General features: G+C 39.1%; 1 protein-coding gene across 1 annotated transcript; it reads left to right on the forward strand.

The window, feature by feature from the left end:
* Nucleotides 1-5,378: 5,378 nt before the first annotated feature.
* On the forward strand, nt 5,379-12,236 carry LOC115502066 (olfactory receptor 13-like). Its single transcript, XM_030297252.1, has 2 exons — nt 5,379-6,311; nt 12,120-12,236. Exons 1-2 carry the CDS (start codon nt 5,379-5,381, stop codon nt 12,234-12,236), a joined length of 1,050 nt encoding a protein of 349 aa, XP_030153112.1.

Raw genomic sequence — 12,236 nt, forward strand, 5'->3', positions numbered from 1 at the left:
TCTGGAAGAAGACAGACTTAGTACACATGTTCAGCAAAGCACTTGGATCCAGACTCTGGAAAGAATGTCTACAAATCAATGACAGGAGAAAAACAACTCAGTTGAAACTGGGCAAAAGATTTGAACAGGTACTTCGTACAAAAGATTATTCAAAAAATCAGCATATGATAATGTGTTCAGTACAGCTAATCATCAATAAAATCACAAATACCACAATGGGTAACATTATAAAATTAATATCAAGTGGTGGTGGGAAACTAAAATTATAAAACCACATTGGAAAACTGTTTGGCAATATCTACTAAAATTCAACATGTGCCTGTCTAAGGATTGGGCAATTCTATCTTTTATATATACACACTGAACACATGTATAAGAACATTCAAAGAAGTTTTAGTTACAATAGCCAAAAACTAGAAATAACACAAACTTCCACAAAAGTAGAATAAATTGTGAAATGTTCATATTGAATATTATGCAGTATCAGAAAATGATGTATACAACACACATACAAAAGTATGGATAAATCTCAAGGACCTTATATTGAACCAAAGAAGAAAACATGTATGAAACAGACATGAAAACATGCATACATACTGAATAATTATTCCAATGAGGTTCAGAAACAAGCGAAGCTAACCTATTATGATAGAGGTCAGAATTCCTTCCACAGAGTAAGGAAGTGATTTGGGGCAGGTGGTGGGGTGAGGGAAGAAGAAAAAAGAGTTTTTCTCTTGTGATGAAGATGTTCTACATCTCGATCTGGATGGGGCTTACATAGGTGTGTTAATATATACAAATTATTGGATCTATATACTTTATAGCTTTGGCACTTGGGCTGTATGATCAGCAGACAACACGGATTGGAAAGTATCTCTAATAGATAAAGATGTCATGTGGAGTCTCTGGCAAGCCCCAATAGGTGAGTCATTGGACAGGCAACAGGAATTCCGCATCAAGGTCTTTCCTTCTATACCAGAAGACAATACACATTTCAAAACATGACTCTTGATGTACTACTGAACCTTAGCAGACTATTCATAGAGTATCAAGTAGCTATAAATGCAGGATTGCTTATTTTGAACTGAGATGTTACACAACCCACCTAATCATAAGATTCAGTAACCATAGCAGCCATACCTCATAAAAAGAATGTGGTACAAGTCAGGACAAGATCAAGTGCAGAAGACAAAAGTAAGCTGAATGGCCCAGATCCTCATGTATCTTCTATCACCGATGGTTCTTCCCACTCAGTGCAGTGTATCTACCGTGGGTGTGGGACCTTAAAGATAAGGGTTAATCTGTCATTTTCCATAGCTGGCAATTCACCTAATCACCTACCTTGTGGGGACAGAAGTTGTCTGAAATGAGAATATGCAAACTCCTGGAAATTGGCAAATGGTTTGACTGGTTGGTCACAGATCAGAAGGAGTACTGTTGGAATATTAGGTGAATGGAACACAAAGAATGAGAATCTGTATATTGCACATTAATGCCTAACAAGCAAATGACTGTGTGTGACATAAATACAGAATGGCCTGAAATTTTGGACCTCAAAGGCAAGGCTAAGTGGGATGCTCAGAAAGAGCTGAAAGGGACATCCAAGGAAGACACCATGAAAAATTGCATCTGCAAAGCAGAGTATCTAAAGAAAAATAATAAAATACAAGGGACTGGATTTAGCTGCTAGCCACACGTTTCCTCTAAATTTACATAATGCCTTGTTTTTCTAATACTGTGTATGAAGCAAAATGATGAAAATAATTAGTTGACCCAGTTCCCGAAGACTGTCCAGGATGCAGTTCTAACAGATTATGGCTTGAAAATAGCTTCTGGGTAGTTTGTAGATAAATTAGAAGTGCACTTGTTGCCTTTTAAAAGCCCAACATTCAACAACCAGGTACAAGATGATTCTATCAGAATGTCAGCCAACTTTGTTTTTGGCCACCCCAGTGAATGCACAGAGAGCACACAAATGCAGTAGCCATGGCAATAGAGAAGGAGGCTTTGCGTGAATCCAACAGCATAGGCTGCCCCACACCAAGGAGGCTCTACTCTGCTGCTCTCCTCAGCTGACTACATGTTCCATCAGCATCAGAGACCAATGCTGGGCCCTCAATATGGTGCCTTCCCCTTAAAGAGACCAGTAAATCCATTATGAGCACGCTATTTCCTTCTATCCTATATGGAGCAATGATTTATCATGATTGCAGATGACATACAACTATGAATTTCCCTTTCTTACTGTAGTACCTTGGCCAGTACCTCGATTGGAGGGCTATTAGAAAATCTGACTTTTGATATGCTTGCCAACAGAATATCACCTTAGTCCATTAGACCTGCTTCACAGCAGATGACCAAGGGATTCACTGCTCCCAGCTCATATCGTATTACTCAGAAATTGTAGACCTGATAGAAATTGTGACCTGACACAAAGATTTGGGGCACTGGATTGTCAATAACATCCTGCAGAATATACTGTGATAGGTATATGCCTACACTGGTAGGTAGATTACATATATTTAGCTGCATCCATAAGAGTAGAGAGGATAGGAATTGGCCTCCTGCTTTTACAAAACTCTTTCCCAGAAGGACAGGACCAGATGTTATCAGAAAGGAAAAGTGTTCTAAAATGAACTTTTCTCAGCCCCTCCAGGCAGATCAACAAGTAGCAGGGCATGGCTACCATGGATTCCCAGCATAGATGCCCACACACTCTAGATCTATGATCAAGGATGCAGCTGCTATCTAAAATGATGTCATGATTAAGACATTTGAATTCAGGTTCATTTTCCTACTACCTTCAGGATGGTTGGAGAACTAGACCACCCTGAAGAAATAAGGCTGTAGAAATTAGTGTCATGTTTCTATTTCACTACCAAAGAATAACCAGGCATGGATCTTTGAATCTCCCAAGGGCCTCCTGAATGTTTAGGATGTGGAACAACATAAAAATTCATGAAACTATAACACATTCGTGTATTTGGGTAGCTGTAATGTTCATGTGGTGCCAGAGTAAGACTTGATATTAGTGTGTATTCTTTTAGCTAGAAAGGTACTACTTGTTTTTATCTTAACTTCTAAAGATTTCACTGTCTCTCTGGCTTCTTGAAAGACAGAAGGAGACAGGGACTGCCATTCCTCTCCCCTCTCAGGAGGATAACAGTGGTTCGGTTCTTCATGGTCTGTAGGGAGCATGCTGGTACAGGAGAGACCTGTCTCGTATCCCACACAGAGTCTCAAGGCAATTGGGAAGGTGCCCTGTGGAGATGATAAATTAATAAAGCCTTTTCTTAAAGGCAACTTGAAGAGCCAAAATCCTTCCTTGGCAGTTCTCAGATGAGCAACAAGGCTTCCAGTACCATCAGTAAATTCAGCCACCCTAGATATGTTTGCCTTTTCTGCGTGAAGATGTATTGGGATCTTTATACAACAGTCATCTCTAGACATGCAGGTTTCCTAATTGCTTTCATAAGTTCTGGCCAAATATATTTTAGCATCATTTTCATTGCCTGTTAGCTTTTGCTATCACAATTTAATATCATGCAAAAGTACATTGTTATTAAGTCTCAAATTTTGCTCACTGATAGTTTAAATAATAGGATATTCCGAGTAAAATATATTCTTAATATATCATTATGTTAATACAATCAATGTACTAATGGCTGCTTTTGACTGGTAGCTCTTTCCAAGAGGTAAGGAGGTAAGTATGTACAAGTGACTTTCTGGTAAAGATTTAATATTAAACAAAAATCCCAGCACTTCTCTATTAAAAAACTAGATTTAATGTGTCACTCATACAGGGAAGTCAAATATCTAAATATATAAGAAAGACTATCCAGGGTTATTGAATAAGTGTGCAAATGCTTATCTATTTATTATGTGCGATAGTATGAAGCCCAATTTCCTATCATGATACCTCTACCCAAAGAACAATGGCAGGTGCGTTACAGGAAATCAGTAAATACTTGAAATTATTTTCAACATCCTGGACATGACACTTCTTATTGGAGTGGTTATAAGAGAGTTTCAGTGCACATGGGGTCATTTTTAAGTAAGTTTATAGTTTTATAGCCATTTAAATTAGGATTTATTGTTCATCCTGATTGCCTCCAAGACAAGACGGTCTTACGTAAAAGTTGGGAATAAAGTTTAAGCGAGAAGGGTAATGTCATGTTTGTACTTACATTTTATTTTTTATTTTTTATTTTTAGCTTATAAATAACAGTAATTTATTTCTCACAGTTCTGACTCATAGTCCAAGATCAAGAGACATGCTCTTCCTGGTTCATAGTTGGCACCGGCTACCTGTAGTCACATGGTTGAAAAAAAATGTACTTACACTTTAATTGTGAAGTCATAGAGAAAGAAGATTTAGTTCAATCTCTAGAGGACTTCAGAGACCCCTTCTGCAGTATCCTTTACAGAAGTCTAGGAGTTATTGTCAGTCCCCTGCAGAGACAGTGTCTAAAATTGGTATTATTAGAGTGTTTGGCCACATTGAGTCGAAATGTGACAAAATTTTGATTCTGTTCTTATATTTAAATAAATGATAGTATAAAGCTATTCAGTCATTCACATATACGTTCATCTAAATATTGTGGAAAACTAAGTAAGAAAAGTGGTATTTTAGGCTGAAAATAAGTATTTGAACTTGATCAAGAAGAGAGTTGGTGAGATACTAGCTATAGAGGTGACAGTAGATGTAGGAGCGGAAAATGTGTTTATGGGCACCTGGATGGCTCAGTCGGTTAAGCATCTGACTCTTGATTTCCAGTCAGCTCATGATCTCATGGTTGTGAGATCGAGCCCCAAGTTGGACTCTGCTCTGGGTGTGGAGCCTGCTTAAGAGTCTCTCTCTCTCTTTCTCCCTCTGCCCCCCCCCAAAGTGTGTTTAGACAAGCAGGTGACAGGTTAATGGCTAATGGTGAATCTGGCTGATGGTATAGCTAACCCTAGTATATTGTTATTCTTAATGAGCCCTTCCAACTCAAGATTAGACTTACTGCTGTTTAAGGACTTTGGCAAAGAAAAGCAGAATTCATTTGAAGAATATGGGGTAGCTCACTGAATGAAGCAAAAACTGTGTATCTGACAGGTGACAATGTATTTATTTTGAAAATTTAGACTCTGCTAATAACATTAACGACAAAGGAAACGTGTGTGTGTGTGTGTGTGTGTGTGTGTGTGTGTGTATCTATTTTTAAATTTATTTCAGGGCTACTAAAGTCTTTAAACATTCATTAAAATACATAAAAATGTACTGAAAGTGTTTCTGAATAACTTTCTGTCCTAAAAAAAAGGTTTCAAACAACATAAATTTATTTCAAATGATTTCTCTTAAGTCATATACATTAACTCTATTCCATCATAGGGATATGGGAGCCAATATGACCTCTATCACAGAGTTTACCCTATTGGGATTTCCCCTTGCTCTGAGGATTCAGATGCTTCTCTTTGGTATCTTCTCCCTGTTCTACGCCTTTACCCTGCTGGGGAATGGGCTCATCCTGGGACTCATCTGGCTGGACTCCAGACTGCACACCCCCATGTACTTCTTCCTCTGCCACCTGGCCATCGTCGACATAGCCTATGCCTGCAACACGGTGCCCCAGATGCTGGTAAACCTCCTGAAGCCAGACCAGCCCATCTCCTTTGCTGGCTGCATGACACAGACCTTTCTCTTTTTGACTTTTGCTGTCACAGAATGTCTTCTCCTGGTGGTGATGTCCTATGATCGGTATGTGGCCATCTGCCACCCGCTCCGATATCCTGTCATCATGAGCTGGAGAGTCTGCATCATGCTGGTGGTGACTTCCTGGACCTTTGGAGTCCTTCTGTCTTTGATTCATCTCATGTTACTTCTACCCTTACCCTTCTGTAGATCCCAGAAAATCAATCACTTTTTCTGTGAAATCATGGCTGTTCTCAAACTTGTCTGTGCAGATACACACATCAATGAGATTGTGGTATTGGCTGGAGCAATTTCCGTACTAGTGGGACCCTTCTCCTCGATTGTAATCTCATATATGTGCATCCTCTGTGCCATCCTCAGGATCCAGTCTGGGGACGGTCAAAGAAAAGCCTTCTCTACCTGCTCATCCCATCTCTGTGTGGTTGGACTCTTTTATGGCACGGCCATTATAATGTATGTTGGGCCCAGATATGGGAACCCCAAGGAGCAGAAGAAATATCTCCTCCTGTTTCACAGCCTTTTCAATCCCATGCTCAACCCCCTGATCTATAGTCTTAGGAACTCAGAAGTGAAGAATGCCTTAAAGAGAGTGCTGGGGGCACACCTGGGTGGCTCAGTCAGTTAAGCATCTGACTCTTGGTTTCAGCTCAGGTCATGAACTCACAGTTCATGAGTTCAAGCCCCATGTTGTGCTGACAGCACAGAGCCCGCTTGGGATTTCTCTCACCCTCTCTCTCTGCCCCTTCCTGGCTTGTCCTCTCCATCTCTCGTATATATGTATGTGTGTGTGTGTGTGTGTGTGTGTATGTATATATTTATTTATTTAAAAAATATAGGGGCGCCTGGGTGGCGCAGTCGGTTAAGCGTCCGACTTCAGCCAGGTCACGATCTCGCGGTCCGTGAGTTCGAGCCCCGCGTCGGGCTCTGGGCTGATGGCTCGGAGCCTGGAGCCTGTTTCCGATTCTGTGTCTCCCTCTCTCTCTGCCCCTCCCCCGTTCATGCTCTGTCTCTCTCTGTCCCAAAAATAAATAAAAAACGTTGAAAAAAAAATATATATATACATATGTATATGTACATATATATACATGTATATATACATATGTATATGTACATATATATACGTGTATATATATATATTACATATATATATATATATATATATATATATATATATATATATATATATTTTAAAAAAAAGAGTCCCAGGAATGAAGAGAGCCTATGAAAATATTATGGCGTCAGGTTGATAGTGACCTAGGAAGATATTATCTCAAGAGTTTCCAACTCTAGATTAGCATGAGAATTATCTGAGACCCTTATTAAAAATACAGTCAGTCTTCTGAGCCACCACTTAGATCACTGATTCAGTGGATGTGGGATATGTCTTAGAGATCTATATCTTGATATATTGTCGAGACACCTGGGTAGCTCAGTTGGTTAAGTGTCTGACTCTTGATTTCAGCTTAGGTCACGATCTCACGGTTCCTGACATTGAGCCCCATGTCAGGCTCTGCACTGACAATATGGAGTCTGCTTGGGATTCTCTCTCTCCCTCTCTCTCTGCCCCTCCCCTGCTTTCTCTCTCACTCTCTCTCTCTCTGTCTCTCTGTCTCTCTCTCTCTTAAAATAAATAAACTTAAAAAACATTATCAATAGCTAAGTGTAATGCAGCTGGTCCATGAGCCAAGATTTGGAAGCTGCAGACCTAGAACAATACTCTTTATAACATCTTTCTCAAGCTATGGTCTAGCCTCATGCCTCTCAAAGTGTTTTTCTCAAAACACCAGCTCCTCAAGAGGGCTTTAACATAAACTCTATGGTCAAGTAAGTTTGAAAATTATTGCGTATTAGATGCCTTACTTTAGAGCTCACAATTCATATTATCATTGTGAAAACTGTAAGAATATCTGCAGTAAAGAAGATTTTTATTCCAGTTTTTAGCCAATATTTTCCAAACTTATTTGATCACATAAACAATTTTTTTGTAACACTTATTAGCGGTTTCTGGGACCAGGAAACCTTGATCTGGATTGACTCATTGTGAATATTTCCTATAACCACCTTCTAGAGCAAAATGATTTTTTTCCTGCAAGGTGAGCCTCTAAAGGGACCTAAGCGCAATACCCTAGATGAGCCTGTGAGAATGTGTGCTTTCTTTGGGTAAATAAAGTGAGGGTAACTGTTTCTCCTTTTCAGTGCTGGATCATCTGGAGGTAATGAATCCAACCCTCTGCTTCATCTTGGGTCAGCATTTACAGATACATCTCATGGAATGACCTCATTCAATTTCACAATCTTCTAAATCTGAGATAAAAAAAAAACTATGCATTCCACTGCTTACCCAGTATACTAAATCTATTTTTTCTCTCCTTGATTTTAAAGATAAAACCAGGGTGCCTGTGTGGCTCAGTGAGTTGAGCTTCTGACTCTTGATTTCGGCTCAGGTCATGATCTCGTGGTTCGTGGGTTTGAGCCCCGTGTCAAGCTCTGCACTTATGGTGTGGAGCCTGCTTGAGAGTCTCTCCCTCTCTTTCTGCCCCTTCCCCTACCTGTGCTCGCTCTCTCTCTCTCTCTCTCTCAAAATAAATAAACTTAAAAAAATTAAAAATAAATTTAAAGATAAAACCAAGTTTCTCACGAAATCTAGGAGGATTTGCAAAAGCCACTACTTACACAATGTAGAAGATTTAACAAGATTTCTCCATTGTTGTGTTTAGAAAATAGAGATATGGGAGATGTTCTGTAAGAGAATGTTTATAGGAAACGTACACGATGAATGATGTATAAAAAGGATATGAATAAAAGATAGAATGTCCAAAGGGCTAGTTGATCCTTTGATGATTAAAAAGTAAACAAAATAGGGAAAGTGCATGATTTATTATTCACTGGCTGTTCTTGAAATAAATTTCAAATGATAGCCTTACAAACAGGAATTTCCTCATTCTCTATATGGAATGCCGTGTGCATTACTGTAATCTCAAAATAAAAAGGGTTAAGTGAGGTTTTTATGCAGTTGCAAAGATTTCCTCCTCATGAAAGTAAAAACAAAACAAAACAAAACAAAAACAAAACTCTAAATTCTATGGTGGCTAAATACACAGACAAAATTTTGATGCTTTTATTACTTTTACATTTTACAATTTTATTAGTTCTTTTTCTACTGATAGAAGAAAATAACATGTTTTTAAGGTGTATTCAGTAAATTAATACCTTTTACAAATTGTAATTTTTAAATTGTATTTTGGGATATAGTTAAGGCTCAGGTACTTGCAAAGCCATTGAACTTGAAGATAAGTAAAGTCTTTTAAGCACAGTTATAGGAACGTTTTGATTGTAAATTACACCCTGAAGTAAATTGAAGAAATAAGTTCTATCAAGCTTTAGTGGAGTTAAACTCTACTGAACAGTTAGGAATATGGGGGATTAAAAGAAACTACTTAGTTACTTCAAAGTGTTTTATATTATTGAACAACTATCATTTCAAATGTTCTTGCTTATGGGGTTAATGTTTAGTCCTTAATAATAAGCATACTAATCTTTCTTGGTTAACCTTTTTCTATGGAAATCCTGATGATCAGGCTATAGAACCACAATTTTAGCCTCAGGGTTTATCTTGTGTGAGGCTTCTTCATTGGGAGTTTATGGGCACTACGGAACACATGGACAGTCATCAGTGGCTCAATGGATCCCAGAAAAAGGGAAAAAAAGAAACTCAATTCAACTTCTCTTGAAAAAAACTTTGGGGGCCTAAGTCCTGGTCATCAGTTTGGAAGGTCTGGAAACTAGTTTTCTGTCAGTTAATCTGGAATTGATCAGAATTGTCAGAACTTAATGACTCTCACAAAACTCACAAGATAATTATGATTAACCCAGATGCAATTTCAACCTTTATAGTGAAGGATGTTTCTTCCCAGGGAAAGGAGTACCTATACCCATTATCCAAAATAACCCAGTTCTCTTTTCAAAAATCCAAGAAATGAATAAACAGTGATATATGGATCAAAGAGCCTAGAATCAGAACAGATGGATTTGAATAGTGCTGAAAGGTACTTCTTCAAAACTGTAGAAAAATTCCTCCCAATAGATCACAATTTATTCTTACCATGAACCTAGATGTCTACAACTGAAGTTTCTATACCTTGGGCTGTGCTCAATGAACTAACAAATTCTGCCTCTTTATTTTCCCAGTTTTCAAGATTCCAAGTGAAACATTGATAATAGCAATTGCTATTTTCCATTAATTATATATGTTATGACTTTCTGAAGATATGTTCATCCCTGACTCAGATACTTAGTTCATCAATTAAAAGCCAACATTTTGTTAGGGCGCCTGTGGCTCAGTCAATTAAGTGTCCTACTCTTGGTTTTGGCTCAGGGCATGATCTCATGGTTCATGAGTTCGAGCCCGGTGTCCCTGCTTAAGATTCCCCCTCTCTCCCTCTCTCTCTGCCCCTTCCCTGCTTGCATGCACACACACTCTCTATATATATAAATAAGTAAACATTAAAAAGCCAACATTTTTCAAACCGATTATTGAGACAATTTACTTTGGGAAGTGTTTAAATTATCAAAGTATTGATTTTTATTCTACTTCCAAATGGAAATGATGTCCAAATTCTGGTGGACCTTGAGATAACCATAAGATTGGTGGTTAGAAAATGTCTGATGCTAACAGATAATATAAAAAAGAATATATATTTTTTTAAAAATATATTTTTTGCAATTAAGAGTTAATTATGCTATGTGTTATTTTCCTTTGTAAACATTTATGTTTTACATATGTTTATGTTTTACTCTGACCACTTTTTAAAATTTCTTATTTTCATTTTTTTAATGTTCGTTTATTTTTGAGACAGAGGATGAACATGCAAATGTGAGCAGGGAAGAGACAGAGATAAAGGAAGACAGAGAATCCCAATCCCAAACAGGCCCTGTGTTGTCAACAGTACATGGGGCTTGAAGTCATGAATGGTGAGATTGTGACCTGAGCTGAAATCAAGAGTTGGATGCTTAAACCAATGAGCAACCCAGGCACCCCTGACCACTTTTTGTTTAAAGTAAGCTCTACATCCAACATGGGCTTGACCTCATGATCCCGAGATTGAGAGTTGCATGTTCTATGGACTGAGCCAGCCAGATGCCCCTACTCTGACCACTTTTAGAAGTTGTCCCTAAGTTAAAACAATGTTACCTTGATATGTACTAGAGAACATGTACTTTTGAGATGATGCATTTCCCAAAGTTAAAGTTTGTTTGGTATCATAAAAATTTATATTTAATTTCCTTATTGTCTTAGTTCAAAGTTCCTACTTTTTATAACTGATAGTCATACAGTGATGAATGAGAAAAACCCTATTATTTTCACAGCTTCTATTTTTTTTCTTTGCCACTATTTTTTTTCTTTTAAACATCAGTTTCCAGATATCCACATTTTTCTACAAGCCACCTGAAACATAAAAAGAAAAGAAACTTGATAATTGTAACCAGTTTTCCCTAAGTTTATGGGATAACCCCAGGAAGCCAGGAATCACACTGTAATGAACTAATTAGTTTGTGAATCTCATGCTTGATTGATAAGAGATTTCTCAGATAACATTTTGAGTCCCTCACATCCAGTATAGGAAAACAGTAGGATGCAAATAAACATGACATCATCACAGGTAGGAAATTCTCTCCCAACCCAGAAGAGGTAGGAAGCTTCAAGGGGAAGATGCCTTCTAGAGGGTTCTCTCCCCCTGGCCTGAGGGACTGGACCCCTAGAATCTCCTCACCTCAGAATCAAGATTAGAGAGTATTGCCAAGGCTGACCTATTTGAATGGTTTGTGTTCTAGAAAACCCCTCCTCAGGCATGTTCTAATAAGCCCCACTGGGACTCCGTGTTTCTCCTCAGACTCCCCGGTCTGCTCCCTGCCTCCATAACCTGCTCTCTACGCCATCTCCACATCTTGAGCTGTTGCTTGGAACCAGCTGATTTTTCAGGGTCCTTCCTTCCCCCCTCTGCTGCTACATAAGGTGGCCCAGAGTAAAGTGGGGAGAAGCTGAAATACAGAGGTGAATGCCGGGAGCTTCTTCATCGTCACACTCATTCTGCTTCCTTCTAAGTTCCCCTGAACGACCTGATGGTTTGGGAATTAGGGCAGTGCTGGGATTCACGAAATCCAAATAATGCCAAGTTTTCCGGGGCCGTAATGACCGGTGTTGTCTCAGAGGTGTGCTCTGTCTGTGGCTGGTTGTGTTTCCTGATCGTGTGTCCTGCTGGGGATGAGAGCAGAACTAGGGAACTGCTTTGTCCCCTTCCCAGTGGAGTGGGCATGCACTGTATCTCGCAGCCCACCCCTCCAGGGAGCCCTTAGACGCTACCAACTAGGCTGGGGCCATAGGAGAATAAAAGCGCCTTTTCTGAGGATTCTGCCACCTTTGCAGTCAGGAACAGGAGTGAGGGTTCTGCAGCTCCCACAGGCGCTCCCAGAAAGCACGATCCTGCCCAACCTTGAGGTACTTTTCCCTTCTGGGGTCCCTGAGTCCAAACGTGGGAGCTAA

Source organism: Lynx canadensis, chromosome A2 (genome assembly GCF_007474595.2).
Source record: "Lynx canadensis isolate LIC74 chromosome A2, mLynCan4.pri.v2, whole genome shotgun sequence".
Lineage (NCBI taxonomy): Eukaryota > Metazoa > Chordata > Mammalia > Carnivora > Felidae > Lynx > Lynx canadensis.